Source organism: Micropterus salmoides, unplaced genomic scaffold, assembly GCF_014851395.1.
Source record: "Micropterus salmoides isolate LMB-PRFRI ecotype aquatic unplaced genomic scaffold, ASM1485139v1 Ms_hic_scaffold_19, whole genome shotgun sequence".
In the NCBI taxonomy this organism is placed as follows: domain Eukaryota; kingdom Metazoa; phylum Chordata; class Actinopteri; order Centrarchiformes; family Centrarchidae; genus Micropterus; species Micropterus salmoides.
In genome coordinates, this window is record NW_024041039.1 from 17,976,403 (window position 1) to 17,993,398 (window position 16,996).

Below are 16,996 nucleotides of genomic sequence, written 5' to 3' on the forward strand. Positions count from 1 at the left end.
CACTGAGGAACCTCACTTGAGGGGGCGTGAAGAGCGGGCAGCCACTATTTTCTGTAGGGACAATTGGGCCAGTCTGCATAATTCCTTAGATTAAAAGCAGCAGTCGGGTGGCTGTAGGTTCCAGAGGCAGCATGAAGACAATCTAAACAGCATCATAATTAGAAACATACCAAGCATGTGGCTTTCATTAGCTACAAACTGAACCTACAGCACAACACTGAGGAGCAGGTCTCAATGTCAATACTGTGCCTGATAATCAAAACACACAGCCATGAATGTGACGTCAGACTGATCTGAGCTTTCCACAACACCGATAAAGACATTTTAGTGGTTTAATGAGCAAAGTGACATGTCAGTACAATACAATTTCCCTTTTACTTAATGGCAGTCATTTAAAGAATAACATTGTATTATGTTTACATTATAAAGACATGGAGTAACATTGTAATTAATTGGCCCAAACAAAAACTGATCAGTTCAAAAAACTGTGACAACAGCTCAGTTTTTGTCACATTCATTACAGCGAAAGAAAACAAGCAGCAGCAGTAACGCTGAAGTTTGGACTGTATGTGGTAATACTGTATATACATTATGTAGATTGTATGTGGCAAATCATGGATTAAATGATACATAATTTTTTTTTGAGAAAGTGGTAAACCTGACACTTTTTAAGTTCAGATGTGGTCAACAGCATTTTCAAATACCAAAAGATTGGTTTACATTAGGTTCAAGATCATCCAAAAAGAACGATACAAATGCTGTCAGAAAAATGAAAAAAAAAATTATAAAATTAATCTGACGAAGTAAACCTCGCCAATCTTTTGTTCCAGGCAGATTAAAAGAATAATGATTGCCTTGAATTGGGTATAGTCTAAAAGTCAGGGTGCAGTTTGAGTTTGGTCTATGTTTGTGCGTTAGAAAGCACCAAAAAAACAAAAAACAAAAAACAACCCACTAACCTAGTGTTGAGAACAACTTTACCATAAATACTCTGCCTGAGGTGATGCAGATTGGCATCTCTGTTTCCTCACGTATTCAGTTTCTTTGGCACGCTTTTCCCTTTCTTTGCTCTTGTGCCTAATTCTGGAAAGGGGGGGCAGATGGGGTTATGAGCTCTGTGCCCATGTGATGACAATGATAGAGAAGCTGAGGAGTCCCATAATCAATCCAAAGACCATCAGAAGGGTAGCCTAGAGACACAAAGAGCATAAACAACACAGCATTATTACCTATAAGGTCATATATATATATATTTTTTTTTTTGGACAGTGTGTAGTTACCCCAACGGAGTCAAAAGATCGGAAAGGTTGGCTGCTGATCTTGAGGTAGAAAATGCCGGGAAAAACAAACAACAGGCAGCTGGATGTTGTCGATCCTGGGAAAGAAAGACGAAAGCCACTTGAAATGCACAGACATAATGTAGGTCTGATAACAGCAGCTTCGTAAACTGTTTGAGCAGGACTGCACCATTAATTATGTATAAGCAGATATTGTGATTTTAGCCACCACAATCAATAAGTGTGGAATACTGACGTCTTGGCTGCTTTTAATGTCTGCTCTAGTTGAAAACAGAATATTTAAAAAGGTCACAGTTAAGTGACCGTACGGTGTCCGTGAAACAAAAATATATATAATTATGTCATTTATAAAGACCATAATATCATATTTCTCCAAATTTTAAATAGATCACATACCCACGATTCCAAACACGTTACTTATATCAGGAATAAAGATGGCCATCAGCAGCACCACACCCAGGATGATTAGAGTTGTAGTGGTGTGGATCAGCCAGGAGAAGGGCTGTGTTCCACACATCAGCAAGATCGCAGCCTTACGGGCCTGGAGCACACACACAAACAAAGCTCATTCTACCTAAACACATTCACAGAGAATGTACTGTGTTCATGATTCAGATCAAATCTCTGAAAAATGAAAGAAGGAAACTGGAGTAGTGTTTGGACCGAAAGGAAGAACGTGTTGGCAGTAGTGAAAGGTGAAGTCACGATTTTATTTAGTTTTTAAGCGCAAAACAAGAACTCTATTAAAATAATCATTAAATGCAGTTGTGTGAGTCCAACAACTTCAACCAGCTCTTGTTTTTGTCACTTCATAGAACTGAGTAAAGAATCAAAAATGAGTTATTGTTATATGGATATTCAGGAGTCCATGTACTCACAGGGAAGTGAACAAGAGGTACAGTCAACAACACAGAGAGCAGGATGATCAATCGAACCGTCATCACCATGACGTCCCGAGGCATATACACATCGTAGCCATGCAACAGCTCAGAGGACACATGTGCTATGACCAGAAGACAAGAATACAGTAAGGGTAAAATGCCAACAGATAGGACAGGGAAAAGTAGCTACAGTAAACAGTGTGTCATTGCAAGCTTACCGTAGAAGGTGAGGTAGCCAAACACCGCAACAATGAGGTAAACCAGGAAGCTGAGGCTGATACTGACATTTGTAACGATCTGCATCTTGCTCTTAGTAGGTCTGGAAGACAAAAGGACACATTAGCTAAGCGTCATGTTTACATAGCTTGAGAACAATGGATTGAGAACAATGGATTGAATTACTTTAAAACAGAAAATCAAACAGTTTTGGCAAAAGGTAAGGCTGAGCGGCTGCAGTGCTCACCGGTCAAGTTCAGCGTAGACTGGCAGGACAACCGTGTGGCACAGAAAAGAGAAGGCCATGGTGGGGATGGCATAGGCACTCTGCAACACACATCAGTCAGAGTGCAGCCGTCATTAACAAATTATAAGCTTTGTTACACAGCAGTGAGGGGGCAGGTGGGTCAAGGTATGGTTTGTGTAGTAGTAGCAATTACCATCTGGGCTGCAGAGTGTGATGAAGCAATTTTCAGGTGTGAACTTTCCTTAGTAAGTTAAGTCCGTAGGGAAATACATATAAAGTATTATTAAATACTGTTTAAGTGTGACTTTTTGGGATCTTCTGCAAAACATGGTCATGATGGTTTAAACAACCAAACATATACCTTTTTTAATTCTGCATGCCACACACACATTACACCGCACAGCATAAATGTGAGCGGCAGCTGCGCAAAGCAGCCGAGTTCCTTGCAAATATACAACCTAATCTTCATCGATAAAGAGTGTGACTTATCACTAAAGCGTTGGTACAAACGGGCCAAAGATGTGGAGATCACCAAGGAGGATAACACACCACGGACCCGTTTCTGGTCGGGAGCTGCCCTGACTGACGCTTTGTTCACGTGTTACCCGCACCATAGATACTATTTCTTGTAAACATTTAGAGGTGGACAAGTAGAACAATTTTGGTTTGAACTGCATTACTTTGATTAACTTTTGATGCTGGAGTGAGATCTTGCTGGATGTTTTTTTCCCCCTCCTGGATTGTGAAAAGAGCTGAACTAACAAAGTATAACTATCCTCAGGGGACAGAGTATTTTGTTTATTTTTGATTGTTTTGTTGACTGTTTGATTTATTGTTTGTTAAACAATGCCCTGCTTTTGTTGAAATGTTCCTTAGAATATATTTTCTTAACAGAAACCAAAAATTTCTGTGTGTGGGATTTTATTGAGATTTTCCCTAAAACGTGTCATATTTACTTTTGAGGGTATACTGCCATATTACATATATCCTTTGTGGGCGGGTATCTGTGACGCAACGACTTGTCAGGTTAACCCTGGTTGGCGCCCAAGTGAAAATTTAAATATCTAAAAGTTTTTGGATATTAAAAAAAACAAAAAACAAAACAAAACTGCAGCAGGCCTACATAAAGCAACTTCATAATTGCCACCTCACAGGTCCTGCATGTGCAGCATAGAGAAAAAAGGCTGGTTTCATGCACCTACCTTACAGGAGATGATAAAGAGTTTGGGCGTACATTCTGAGTCAGAGGAATTTGAAATCTGGAGAAACAGGGAAAGAAGAGGGAGCGTGTTATTTCTGAGAGGGGATGACGTCTGCAGTGCTGCTGCAAATGGGAGAAACATAAAGCTGGATTCCATCTTTTTGCTTGAGCTCAAAGGACAACAACCATGCCAGTAAAGCATGCCAGGTCTGAAGTGATGCTATGGTCTGTATAATCCCAAAAGGCCAGAGGTTATTTCCAGGCTGTTGCAAGGTCACCGGAACTTCCTTCCCCTCAGGACTGGCACCATTCTCCATATAAAGCTCTCTATAGCCTTCTGAGGTCCTCATCATCCAGAGTGCACAATCAATGTAAACTCAGTCTCCTGAGTTTTTATCATAATCCTGCAGCAGTGACTGTCTGGTCCAGACTACCTACACTAGACTCACAGGATCTTATGTATGTGTCTTTGCACTCGGACAAGCGTAGGAGGAAAATTTTCATTACCTGGAAGGCACCTGAAAGTGTAGTCACATTGTGAGGCAGCGGGCAGGGGATGGACCATTTCTTGACCATAACCTGGAGGAGGAACAATGCAACATGTCAACAATAGAAATGTTGAACAAACATATTTTGAAGGGGGTATTTTAAAACTCACCACAACTGCAAAGTACAGCATGAAGAAAAACGCAAGACTACTTGTGTATCCCAGGAAGCCTGTAACAGTTAGAGACCAATCTGGTGAGAAACTACAAAGCAAACCAGTTAGGGCAGCAAATCCAAATGTTATATACACTTACCAATTTTAGGCAATATTGACAGAGGTAGAATAACACAAAGTGTGACTAGGACCAGTAGCAGACGGCCATCTTCATACCAGGTATTTCTGGAAGACAAGCAGATGAATTATTAAAGGCCAAAGCTGAATTAAGCCACATTTCCCCACCATCACCTCCCAGGTCCTGCAATGGATGTCATGGATAGCCGAGATTAATTCTCCTCAGTGCCTTAAAATGGACCATCTCTGGAAATTTGTCTCCATTTCTTCCTCAAATACAGAGTGACAGATTCATCATGTGGTACGAATTAAGGGCTTTAGCTCTTGCAAACCATAACAATTATGTAATTCACATGCAAACGTTGTGTCGCTCCGTCATTTGAGACTGTATTTCACTTGCTGGGCTTTTGGAGAGCGGGAATAATATTTTCCTTTGCTGAGGGATAGCCTTGGCGGTTTATTCTGGATTGAGGAGCTAGAGGGGAAGCGGTGGGGGTGGGGGTGGGGTGCTCAAGGTGACACATGTGGAAGGCATGCTGGCTCCGCTGGGGTCGGGGTCGGGTGGGAAGGGTGCTGCCTGGCGCTGCTGTATGTTGGACCGCAGCGTGGGGTCATGAGGGACTGGCTCCACCACTCTTTATGGGGCTCCCACAGTCAGCAGCACCTGCTCTGACCACATCAACACCCACTGACCCCTGTTTGGCAGTTTCACAGCTGCGGCGTTACTGTAGGCGCTGATGGATTTGTCTCTGCGTCTACACCGTTTCTGCCCTTTAAATGGATGTCGAGGAGGCCGCTGCTCTGACCCCGACTCTCTCTTGCCCAATCACTTCTACTCTAACCTAAGTTTAGCTGAAGCACCCGACCGCAGCTTAGCTAAACCCCTCTCCTCTGCTTTTACAGACGTGGGGAAGTAAAAAAAAAAATCTCCACCACCACTAGAATCCGCCTGGAGGGTTACTGTAAAGGCACAGGATACCTAGATGAACCATGAAATGTGGAACATTTCATGCTATAACAAGATGCAGGATAGCTCTCAGTAAAGGTTGGAGTTTGACTGCCAACGAATCAATTTCCACATAGTGTTGGAGATCAGCGTAAATCTGGCCAATGCAGCACAAACCCATATCCACAGCTGTCCATGTCTTTGGCCTTGTTACTGAGCAGAGACACGACGAGAGGAACTTAAACAGGACATACACTCCATCAGCACAGACACAGACAAAAAGATTTAGCACAACTGCACTCTTTTTTGCTCCGCCGTGTTATGATAAATGAGCCAGAAAAAAAGAAAACCGCTTTAATATCAAGCAACTCGTTTCTTTAGGCTTTGATGGACTTGAGTATGTGTCTGTTAACATCCCAAAGCCACTCATTAACAGAAATGTTTTGTTTCCCTCAGCAGCGATCTGTAATTAGAATGGCAAAACTGATATCCCCTTGTATCAGTCTGATTCCGGGGAACATGTGCGAGAGATTTGGGGGTGAAAGGAGAGCACTAATCCAAAGCAGCTGTGTGTGGAAGATTCAGATGTTGACGGATTGGGTTGGGAGCAGCTACAACTCTTGCTTTAACCAGTGTGGCCAATAATAAAGTGATAGAAGTTACATTTTTTGGCCTGGGACTTCTCTGCGAGGTCGAGGAGCTGCAGGCTCGTCCACGTAGGCCAATGAAAGACATAGGCTGCTGATGATTGGTGATGGATGGCTCTCTGTCGTAAATACATTTCCTCTGGGCATGCTTCAGGCTATACAGCACAGAGCACAAGTTCCCCTCCAATCGCTCATAGACGAAGTATTAGTGTACTGTGGTTTGGTGAGAGATGTTCTTCCTCTGCATTATTCATATGTTTCTCATTGCCTGCCTAATTCCAGTTTGTGTAGCTTTGTGGTGCAGAAGTGTCAAATTTTACTTATTTGAAGGCCAAAGGTATAATCAACAACATCATGGGAACAGGAATGACTCATTCGTTATCTTAGTGCAGCTAATCTAAAAGAATGGCTCGGTTATACCCGCAGCTGTGACAGATTTTGACCCAAAATTTCCTTACTGGCAAAGGGGGGAGCTCACAGTGCTGTTTCTACCCACCCTGTGCTGGCTGAACTCAAGAGGCTGTTGATGGCTGCAGGAAGCTCCGACTTCAAGATGAACAAATAGGATGACATGGCTGAGGAGAAGATGGGGAAAGAAAGGTTTAGAAAATGTCTGTTTTCTAAATAAAATAAGCAAAAAACAAGCACACAATCATACAAAACTACTAAATCATAAAGCACACAGTATGTTGCCACAAGCAATCCTAAATTACTGTGTGAGCGTGGTGTGTGTTTTCCAGTGCAAGGAAATGGAAGGCAGAGTGGAGGAGGGTACCACGGCTCTGAGGTAATGCGGGTGGGTGGGGCAGGCGGCTCAAGGGGATCACCAGCAAAGCCCTCGGTGCAGAGGAGCAGACATTATGCAGATCCTCCAACTGATGGAAACCGGGGGCAGCAGCCGGGATGAAGAAGGGGAGGAATACTAACAATAATGATCTCTGATGCTAATCCAGGTATTTCTCCCCCTGCTCCACCTCACTAGGAAACAGGATATTATCAGCCTCCAACAGATTCCAACATCCTTCCACGGACAGCCAATCAGAGAGGGGGATTGGGGTCACTTCCCGAGGGTCATACCAGCCCCAAAAACACCAGGAGGAATATGGGAGAGAGGAGAGAGAGTTTGCACCAGGTGCAGAGGACGTTTTCTAGTTGAATCAGATGCAGTGTGTGGTCAGTCATGAAGGGAGAGAATGTTAAGTGATTTAAATTTGTGAAGCTGGGCAGAGCCAGAGTTAGCTGGGACCTTACTGCCCCAGGGCAGGTCTTGCACTCGCCGTTAAATAAGCCTAGACCATAATCCCTCAGATCCTGTCTTTGTTTATAAAAGAGAAATCCTCCAATAACCCTCCAGCCCACACAGACACTCAGTCTGTGAATAACTACTACCATCTATAAGCACTAAAGTCTGTCAATAAGAGGTTATTCTGAGGCAGCAGTTGCTTTAGTGTTTTAGCCAAAAAACATTTCCCTACAAAAGTTTATCCAAAAATGTAAAACAAACCATAAAACAAAAAATCTTTAAAACCACACAAACCCCACACTGACACACTGACAGGGATCACACAGCAGGCTTGATGCAATGGTTTAGTTTCATGCAGTTGGGTTACTGTAAGCACAACAACACTTTAATGGGAAATTCCTAGTGGGATAATACTTACATCTCTAAACAAAAAAAGGTCCTTGAGTGAAGAAAAAGGATTGTTATTGGCCAAGTGGTAGGAAAACATATTCTAATAATAAGCATGCACATAAAAATTCATTGGAAATTTGATGTAAACCTTCTGTGTGTGGTCAGCAAACAGTGGGAGAGTGTGTTCAACATAAGACAGAGCCACTTTCATTTCATTAAGACCAAGGGGAGAGGCAGGCTGTGAGAGCCCTGGGCTGGTCAGTAATTAAGGTCAATTGGCCCATCAGGCTTTGGCAGTGCAGATGAATGTTTACCCAGAGTGAGGCTAATTGCACTCTTATAAAAGGGGCCCGGGGTGTAGACAGATGCATGCTGGAGTGCTGGCTCTCACACTCTCACACATACTGCCCCATGCTGGGAAAACCACAAACATACCAGAGGGCACGGCAATAATCCACTCAGGCGTGCCACTAATGACTGTAGAAGAGCTATCACCTCAGCTCTCCACTGTCTGCGGAGCTCAGTTTGTGGGTGAGGGACGGATGGAGATGGTAGGAGAGAGAGAGAAGTGGGGGGGAAATAAAGGGAGGGGTCCCATTAGGTTACTCAACACTGGGTGGGTTTACCATCAGTGATCAATTAGACGAGAAGTCAGGTTTCAGGCTCAGGGGAGGGGGCCAAGAGGACAGCAGCTACAGGGTCAAAGGTTATCAGGGAATCAGGATAATAGCCTTTACAGGAAGGAGGGAGTAAACCTGAGCACAGAGGTGTCTGACCACCAGTAGGAGGCACTGTCTGCCTCCAAAATGAAACTGGCCATAGTCTGACCCTGCAGCATTCTGCACCCTCTTCAACATTCTGCTTCTAAAAAAACTACAAAAACCTTTTATGTGTCGAAAATAATTATGTAACTGTACATTGACACGGGAGCTGACTTACCGCCAATGTTTTGGATAATAATAGCAATTCCAACCAGAACCTAAAAAGAATTTTGACAAGACGGTTAGTGTCAATATGTCTCCTTGTCGTGTTGAAAACATAAGTGAGTGAATTCCTTTTTTGACAACCTCACACTAATCCAAAAGACAACACTTACCTTTCCTGGTTTTTGCAAGGCTCTCTCTCCAAGCTCTTCATACGAATTGATGCCTGTGAGAGTCAAATCAAAGAACAATCAGACACATTCAACTACTTACGAAGAGTGCTCCACTGATTTAGCATTGTGCTCTTATAACATTGTGGGACTCACAATGAGCAGTTTAAAACAAAAAAGGATCAAAATTTGATGCAGAAGAACGAGAGAAGAGATTAACTTTTGGTGCCTACATTTCCCACAATGCCACACTAACTTCATCAGACTTAGTGCAGTTCTCTCTGGAGCCACAAAAAGCATTATACACATACGCAGTGGTTCTCCCCAAGACCTGAAGACACACTTTTAATGCGTAAAATCTGTGGAGTACCCTTTCAAAGATGATCAAAAATCAGAATGGGGTGCCCCTACCCCCACAAAACAGTACTTATCTGAAGTATTTGGGTGGTAATTTATAACGGAGAACCCACTGTTATCTCTTTTTATCTCATCTCTTTGCTAGATTGACCCTTTAAAAGATGATTAAAACCTCATCATCACCTGATTCAAACAACTATTAAGTAAATAAGACAAAAGACACAATAGCACTGTTGTAGACAGCAAATCACCTAGCTTAAAGAGTAAAGAGAACCTGGATAAATGCACGGGAATGTGCTTATCTAAAGTTAGACTGTGTATCCATTGTTAGTCTCTCACCTGTTTGGTCACATAGCTTCAGAAGGAGATGTATAGAGTACGCTGCCAGGCTGGACACTACTACCAACAGGATACTGAAGAGGAAAGGTACATACAGCAGAAATGTGTGCACACATATTTCTGTTTGATTTACTTTTAAAAGCTGTCAGATGTTTAAACACCACTGTGGTAGAGCAGTCTTACCAAAAACCAACTATTCCAGTGCTAGCCATAGCATAAGCTAGACCCAGAATACCGCTGCCCATGATTGCATTCATCAGGTTAAACACAGAGGAGGCCATGGAGGCTCCTTTGGCTCTGGTCTGAGCCAATCCCTGTACACACAGCAGAGATAACATTTAGAAAAAAGATTAAAAGGTGTAAACAATGGGTGTGAAAACAAAAAAAGGAGCAGTAGAAATCTGTTTATTTTTCTAGGAGCTTTAAGAGAATTGCTCCTGACAGTACTAAGAACAACTGGCTGGCCCTGATGATGGATGTCATGAAACAGCACTGCAGTGGCATGTAGGATCAGGGAATGGGAATGGATGGGGTGGGATTTGAGCTGCTGGCTGTGGGACAGCTGCCTGAGCTTAGGATAAGGGGAGCTGCCCAAACTGCTTGACCCCTCTAATAGGGGATATCCTGGAGAGAACGAGTGGCAACTCTGGTGTCAGTGTCACAACAAGCTTGGATTGACCTGCGGGCCGCTGAATCTGAATCACCACGAGTTACAGTACTGAAAGACAAGAACTAAACTAGGACACCAGACAGGAACATAGACTGGCTGCAGTGTAAAATTATAATGCAGCAATTAAACTGATTTGAAAATCCTGTTAAAGCAACTTTTGAAATGAATATGCACAGGCAAAATAAAAATTTATCACCAGCTTATTCATGTTCCGGGTCACAATAGGGCAAAGCATATCCCAGCACGCCAGTCCAGCAGGGTGCTGAGTGAAATAACAAGCCTACCATTAAATACAGACAAATCACTGCTCATCTGACCTGGTTTCTATTTTATGTCTTGTGCTTGCTTTCAGACTGGTGGTTTTATCTTGATAACATGTTCACTGTAACGTCATTTGGGACATGTTTTACCATGATTTGTTTAATTAAGTAACTTGTCATGACAAAGTGTGATTAAATTAAGGGCATGGCTGGTTCTGCTGTGACCACGTCTTCTGAGCCTGTGCTTCCGACCAAATAAAAACAGGAGATGAATGACACAGATTGATATAACTAAAATAGTTGGGGAGGATGGCATCCATTTTGTCAAGTTACTATTGTTACTAGTGATGAGCACTACATGGATCTGCATTTATCTGCATCAGAACTTCATGTTCAGGATATTCAAGAGGAAATCCACACAAAAATAGAATTTTTTCTATACTTAAAAACAGCCTAATTTGTAAATCTGAACCATTTACTCCTTTGTTCAATATCAGACAGACAGACAACGTGCCAAGTCTTGATAGGTCTGTAGGTACCACTGGGGACACCAGTGTTATGTCATCGGTATTGCTGCGGAGAATTGAGACATTTCAACAACCTGAGGAGGAGTTTACATTGTAGAAGTAAAGAAAAAAATGTCACAGTGTGCTTTAAGGCTAGTTCTGGTGGTCTTTAGACTCAGCATCTTTAAATGTGATTGTTTTTTTTAGGTAAAACATTCAGATAAAATGAAAGGATTTAGTATGTAAACTTTAACCTCCCACAGCCAAAGAACATCTTGTATTACTGTTTTCATAGGCTGAGTGGTAATCTTGAAGAACAAATGAATGTCTAAAATCAGATGACTTCCTCTGTAAGTGTATGAATGCATAAGAAATACATATAAATACAGATATATCCTGAGTGGAAAATAACCACTCGATTGAAGTGTATTTTCGGTTTTAGGGTGGACTTTCCCTGTAAGTGCTGACAGAGGCAAAAAGGAAACTGAAAATGCCAAGTTTTTCAGAACATGCACGTGATGTCTGTCATAACACTGAGACAAGTCAATCAATCTCATTTACCGATACTATACCTACTTTAAAGGCTACTGCTGTTTATTCCTGAAGTGCACATGTATATTTAGGCCAAAGCACTGTAGCTGTGAAGTACAAGGTGCAGTTTTAGTACTTACATTTGTTAATAAAGGCGTAGTTTCGTTGCTTTCAGTGTCCCCGGCGGCGCATTCACTATATAAATGAGTGTTTCTATTATCACTTATGCTCATTTTCTAAACTCAGGACACAAACGACAGGACACAAACTAACTCTGCTCGGTGCCAAACTTCCCACAGACGACGTAACGTTACAGCTGCAGCTATGATACCATCCTCTCTGTAATCCTTTTAAACTCTCCTGTTATCAACATATCAGCTGTTGCTGCTGACTGTTGTTGTTGATCACTCACGTCACATGACTTTCTTTTCCGTCGCATTTGACACGTCAGAAGGAGGCTGCCAAATCAGGAATTGGCTTTCTGCTCGTTTGACCAATCACCAGTCGGCTGTGGTCGCCTGCCGATGACGCGATTCAAGCATGTCGGTGAGCGGAGGATGTTGAGGTGAGCTCTGATGGATAAGTTTTTTGAAAATAACAACATAATTACTAATTATTTAGCCTTAAGTCGCCCCGTTTTGTTAAATGTAACTCTCGGTTCACAGTTACGATGTGCATTTTTTACTCCTCTGTTTTATAATAGCAGATTTATTTTGTAATTTCAGGCTCCTCTCCAGAGTCTTTGTATCTACGCAAACTCAAAGAAGCCCAAAAGCTGCCGCTGTGCACCGGAGCCTCTGCTCTGCAGCCTCAGCGTGCTCTGGCTTTGCTGTGAAGCCCACAATGGAGCCTAAACTGTACCGACCCCCACCAGAGGTCCGGGGTATGACCACTCTGGACAAAGACGCTTTCACACAGACCGTCACTGTCCCAGCGCTACGGGTGCCTACTGGGGTCTTAAATAAAGTAGTGAAGAGCCTGAGAAAGTCGACCATCCAGCGCCCAGGGGTGCCCAGAGTGGTACAAGATAAAGAGGAGAGTAGTGACTTTCGTTTAGTCCTGTTGGACCCCCACAATGTGTCCTCGCCAAGCTCCTTCAGTGAAGCTGAAGCCGAGGCTCTGAGGTCATTTGGTGTCACCGAGGAGCTGCAGTACTACGACCTGCGGCTCACCTATCACAACCTGAAGAGCGAAGAAGTGCTGGAGGCTGTGCTCCCTCAGGGTCAGGATGTGACCTCTGGGTTCAGCCGGGTGGGACACATCGCACACATGAACCTGAGGGACCACCAGCTCCCATACAAGCACCTCATAGGTGAGAGGCAGACGTTGCAACAGAAGGATCTGAGTATAAAGTAATAGATTGATGGGAAATTAAAGGAAACCCCAACACAAGGTTGCCTTCAGTTTTCATCGTCAGATTCTACAAGTCTCTGGAAGTTCAGTGGAGGGATGAGCATCATGCTTTCAAAAAGATAGTCCCTCATTTGATGTTTTGATGATGGAGAGCGCCGTCTAACATGTTGCTCCAGAATAAGGTTGAGATGTGGTGACCGTGAAGAACTAAGCTTATAATTCACATCATCATACTGATGAAGCCATTCAGTGAGCACCTCGCGCCTTGTAGCATTTGTATTTGTCATGTTTCTCCTAATTCATTTACGTTTTTCCTTTACGTTTTCACCTGTCTGTATGAGTTTGGGCCTTATGTTTGTGACTGTGTCTGCAATAAGTGACTGCATTCAAAGTTTTTCTGAAACATTGAAGAGAGTTTGCACACTTCTGTAACTTTAATGCACAATGACTTGGTTGCATTAATGTATTACAGTGTGCAGGCTCTTTTCCTTCTTACATAGGCAAATAACATCAACTGACTTAAAAGGACAAAACTTTGACTTTTTACTGATGCCTCCAGTTCGGTTTTGGGTTGAAACACTTTATCAGCTCTCTCAGAAAACATTTGATGTCCAATTGCACATAAATTGTATGAGCTAGCTGACATATAGAGAGCTGCATCTGTATTACAAATTTGTTTTATTATAAATTATATTTTTGTATAAACACATATTACATGTAAATTATGAGGTTTGGTGCCTAACTTAAAGGACACCAGTTTAAAGATTTCTTTGTCAGAGAGTTAAGAAGTCATATTCACTGCTAACTTTGTGGTTGCTTCCATTGCAGGTCAAGTCATCATTGACAAAAACCCTGGTGTTACCTGTGTGGTCAATAAGACAAACATGATCGACTCCACTTACCGCAACTTCAAAATGGAGGTGATAGCTGGAGAGGAGAACATGGTTGCCAAAGTAGGTTAAATCACAAATGTATTCATTTATTTCATGTTAATTATAGACACATTTACAAAGCATATATCTATATATTTGTAACTCAAGTAAAGTCAGACCTTTGATTGTTCTTCGTCTGTGCTGCAGGTGAAAGAAAACGGAGTGACATACGAGTTTGATTTTTCTCGTGTGTACTGGAATCCCCGGCTGAGCACAGAGCATCAGCGTGTGGTGCAGCTCATCAAACGTGGTGACACGGTGTTTGATGTGTTCGCTGGCGTCGGACCCTTCGCCGTACCAGCTGCCCGCTCCGGTGCCAACGTGTTGGCCAACGATCTCAACCCCGAGTCCTACCGATGGCTGCAGCACAACTGCAAACTCAACAAGGTGGAGAGCAAAGTCCGAACCTTCAACCTGGACGGCAGAGCGTTCATCCAGGGGCCTGTGAAGCAGGAGCTGCCTGCGCTGCTGAGTGGGAAGGCCAGCGTTCATGTAGTGATGAACCTGCCAGCCTTGGCACTGGAGTTCCTGGATGCATTCAGAGGCCTGTTGCACCACGAGCCTTGCTGTGATGAGAACCTACCCACAGTGCACTGCTATAGTTTCTCTAAAGATGACAACCCTGACATGGATGTGGTGAAGAGGGTTTCCCGCAGCCTTGGATTCCCTCTTAAGAGCCGCTGTTCAGTGCAGTTTGTGCGTAATGTAGCACCCAACAAAGATATGATGTGTGTGAGATTCACAATCCCTAAAGAGGTCCTCTTCAGCAGTGATCACGAACAGACAGGTGAGAATTAATTCATAAAACAGTGAGGATTTTTGTAATAAATTCATAATGACTTTGGGGGGAGAAACAAACAAATGTTAACATGAATGTCAATTCTAGTAAAAGGCCACAGAGCCAGTTGGAAGCTCTGGAAACAGAATTAAAGAGAAATCTTCATATCCCTGTTCTCTATGCATTAGAGGACTGAGAAAGTTGACCATTGCCTTTGGCAACAATAAACATTTATGAAGTTAATCCTACAGGTAAATGCATTGTTCAGTTCTTTCTTTTTTTCTTGCCCCGCTAATGTTTGCGTATTATATTTTACTAGAGTAAAAGAGTAGAGAATTTCACAAAAAAGGCATTTATTGTTAGTCATTTGTCAAGTAAAATTCTGTCTCTCAAATTTGAGCAATTTCTGCTTTTTTCATCTTGTATGAAGGTAAATTGAAGATCCTTGCATTAGTCATTGAAAACAAGTAATTTGAATATTTTACCTTCAGCTCTGGGAATGCTGTTTTGACATTTTACTGTAATGATTTACGATTATCAGCAGATTAGTCTCATTAGATAATGAAAATGATCTTTTGTCGCAGCCCTAACTTAGAGTATTCACACAGTCAGTGTTTTAATTTACTGCCAGATGGGCCAAAGACTATTTTCCATTTTGGTGGACAATAAAGTTGTACACTATTAAATTCTAAACAGATACTGTTCATTCACAGAGCCTTCAGCAGAACCAGCGCCAAAGCGACAGAAGTGTGAAGAAGCTACAGATTCGACATAATCATCATGTTGACCCGGCACCATAAGGAATGAAGGAATCTTCAATTGAGAATTTTTTTTTTTTTTTTTTTTTAACAACAGAGTTTTACTGATGATTTTTTTTTTATTATTACAGATGTTGTTGCATCTTGTTATAAGAAATCAGAATGTATTTGAACTAATATTATTCAGAGCTTGGCATCATACATCCTATGTTTCACTTTTAAATAAATCGAGAAAACAATGGACAGATTCTCAATGTTCTTTGTGATTTATTTAAAAAATAAATTTACACGAAATATAAAGACAAAAAACATCATGACCATGGTGGCAGCAGTGTAAGTTTTATAGTCCTTTCGCTCACATTTCTAACCAGTGGCTGTTTAGTCTTTCGGGGGGAACAGCCCACTGAGAGCATCCTGAATGGCTCGGTGACACGCCAAAGCTGAGGAGTATCCTCCAGCTGTGTCCTGAGGCAAGGGAGCCCGCACGTGGTTGAGATACCTGAGAACACAGAGAGACATGGTCAGTAACAGCAGTGAGGTATTTTGTAAATAATGCGACTGACTGGCAGCCCGAGCTGGTTACAAAAGTAGTGCCTGTGAGTGTAACTTGAGTGTAAGTTTATTCTTCATTAAATCCACACTTGAAGTTATTTTTTCTGGCTCTCCACGGCCCTTTGATGAGATCAGCGAAGACAGACGTACCCATACACTAACACTGGAACACCTTGTGCCTAAAAGCCTCTCTAACATGGCTCTATTAAAGTATTATGGGTGTCTTTTATTTTTTAAGTGCTTACAGATGTATCCTGCCAAAGCCCCTTTTCAGGTTCTGAAGCAAAGCCAAAAGGCACTGTTTATTTTCACATTCGTGCACAGACAGAAAAACAGTCGAGCTGTTAATTTACTCTCCACATCTTGTCCCCACAGTGAAAGATGCCCCCCTTCTTATTGTTGTTGTGTATATTGGGCGGGGTTTACCTGTGTCCCTACCTACTCTAATCCTTCCTTCACTGTTTTGTGCTGTCAAAAAGTGGTAATTGGTGGAGAAACCTGCACACATGTTCTGGACTGCTTTCTTGTAACATCTGACTACAAAGCTAAAAAAGCAAAGTCCTCCAGCAACTGAGACAACGCGTAGCCTTGCCTGTCAATACCGTCTCCCCCCTGCACCCCCCAACCCTGCAGAAACCATAGTCCTGGCAGAGAGGGCTAAAGCCCTCACACGAGTCTGGCTTTGTGGCCCCTGTTCCTGTGAGCTGAGGGAAACTTCAAAGTGAAACGGGAATCAAGAGCACAGACGGCTTTCTGTGATTTCTGTACCCATTCAAGCTGCTTTACTGAGTAACCTAACACCTGTGGGGAGGCTCAGAGAGACTGACAGGGTTGAGGTGTATGTGTGTGCGCGAATGAGAGATGGACAGGGAGAAAAAAGGTGTTGGTGAGACTACACGCTGAATAGATCGTATTTTGCTTCGGTGTTTGAGGATTCTACGAGATGCTTTGTTCGTAATGCAATAAAACCTTCGCAGAAAATAAAAGTTGAAACATATTCGCTAGCATGACATGTCACAT

The 16,996-nt window shown here is 42.5% G+C and overlaps 3 protein-coding genes across 4 annotated transcripts in view; 1 reads left to right on the forward strand and 2 right to left on the reverse strand.

Moving 5' to 3' along the window:
* Window positions 1–318: 318 nt before the first annotated feature.
* Window positions 319–12,011, reverse strand: slc38a6 (solute carrier family 38 member 6). Its single transcript, XM_038728478.1, has 16 exons — window positions 11,744–12,011; window positions 9,820–9,950; window positions 9,637–9,710; window positions 8,944–8,996; window positions 8,787–8,826; window positions 6,711–6,789; window positions 4,644–4,729; window positions 4,502–4,560; window positions 4,351–4,422; window positions 3,845–3,901; window positions 2,643–2,722; window positions 2,398–2,498; window positions 2,177–2,301; window positions 1,695–1,839; window positions 1,281–1,375; window positions 319–1,190 (listed from the first exon to the last, which is right to left on the reverse strand). The coding sequence occupies exons 1-16, from the start codon at window positions 11,834–11,836 to the stop codon at window positions 1,107–1,109; spliced, it is 1,374 nt and encodes a 457-aa protein (XP_038584406.1). The 5' UTR covers window positions 11,837–12,011; the 3' UTR covers window positions 319–1,106.
* Window positions 12,012–12,092: 81 nt separating this feature from the next.
* trmt5 (tRNA methyltransferase 5) lies at window positions 12,093–15,667 on the forward strand. 2 transcript variants are annotated; one of them, XM_038728477.1, is made up of 5 exons: window positions 12,093–12,168; window positions 12,329–12,915; window positions 13,785–13,909; window positions 14,036–14,675; window positions 14,775–15,288. In XM_038728477.1, the coding sequence occupies exons 1-5, from the start codon at window positions 12,128–12,130 to the stop codon at window positions 14,816–14,818; spliced, it is 1,437 nt and encodes a 478-aa protein (XP_038584405.1). In that variant the 5' UTR covers window positions 12,093–12,127; the 3' UTR covers window positions 14,819–15,288. The 2 variants fall into 2 exon arrangements, with proteins under 2 accessions (XP_038584405.1, XP_038584404.1); XM_038728476.1 differs by lacking the exon at window positions 14,775–15,288 and adding an exon at window positions 15,380–15,667 and having other exon boundaries at window positions 12,094–12,168.
* Window positions 15,668–15,669: 2 nt separating this feature from the next.
* mnat1 (MNAT1 component of CDK activating kinase) overlaps window positions 15,670–16,996 on the reverse strand; it is a 32,271-nt gene continuing 30,944 nt past the window's right edge. The window contains exon 8 of the mRNA XM_038728479.1: window positions 15,670–15,923. Within this exon, the coding sequence (XP_038584407.1) occupies window positions 15,803–15,923 (121 nt within the window). The 3' untranslated portion in view covers window positions 15,670–15,802. The remainder of the gene's footprint in view (window positions 15,924–16,996) is intronic.

What these genes read in the sequence shown, in the direction of transcription:
- slc38a6 (XM_038728478.1), bottom strand. Translation starts at nt 11,836, where the DNA reads ATGAGCATAAGTGATAATAGAAACACTCATTTATATAGTGAATGCGCC. An exon ending in CCTTGCAAAAACCAGGAAAG is followed by an intron (nt 8,827 to 8,943) that starts GTAAGTGTTGTC and finishes AATTCTTTTTAG; the next exon opens with GTTCTGGTTGGAATTGCTAT. An exon ending in TACCTCTTGTTCACTTCCCT is followed by an intron (nt 1,840 to 2,176) that starts GTGAGTACATGG and finishes TGTGTGCTCCAG; the next exon opens with GCCCGTAAGGCTGCGATCTT.
- trmt5 (XM_038728476.1), top strand. Translation starts at nt 12,128, where the DNA reads ATGACGCGATTCAAGCATGTCGGTGAGCGGAGGATGTTGAG. An exon ending in CCCATACAAGCACCTCATAG is followed by an intron (nt 12,916 to 13,784) that starts GTGAGAGGCAGA and finishes CTTCCATTGCAG; the next exon opens with GTCAAGTCATCATTGACAAA. An exon ending in AGGAGAACATGGTTGCCAAA is followed by an intron (nt 13,910 to 14,035) that starts GTAGGTTAAATC and finishes TCTGTGCTGCAG; the next exon opens with GTGAAAGAAAACGGAGTGAC.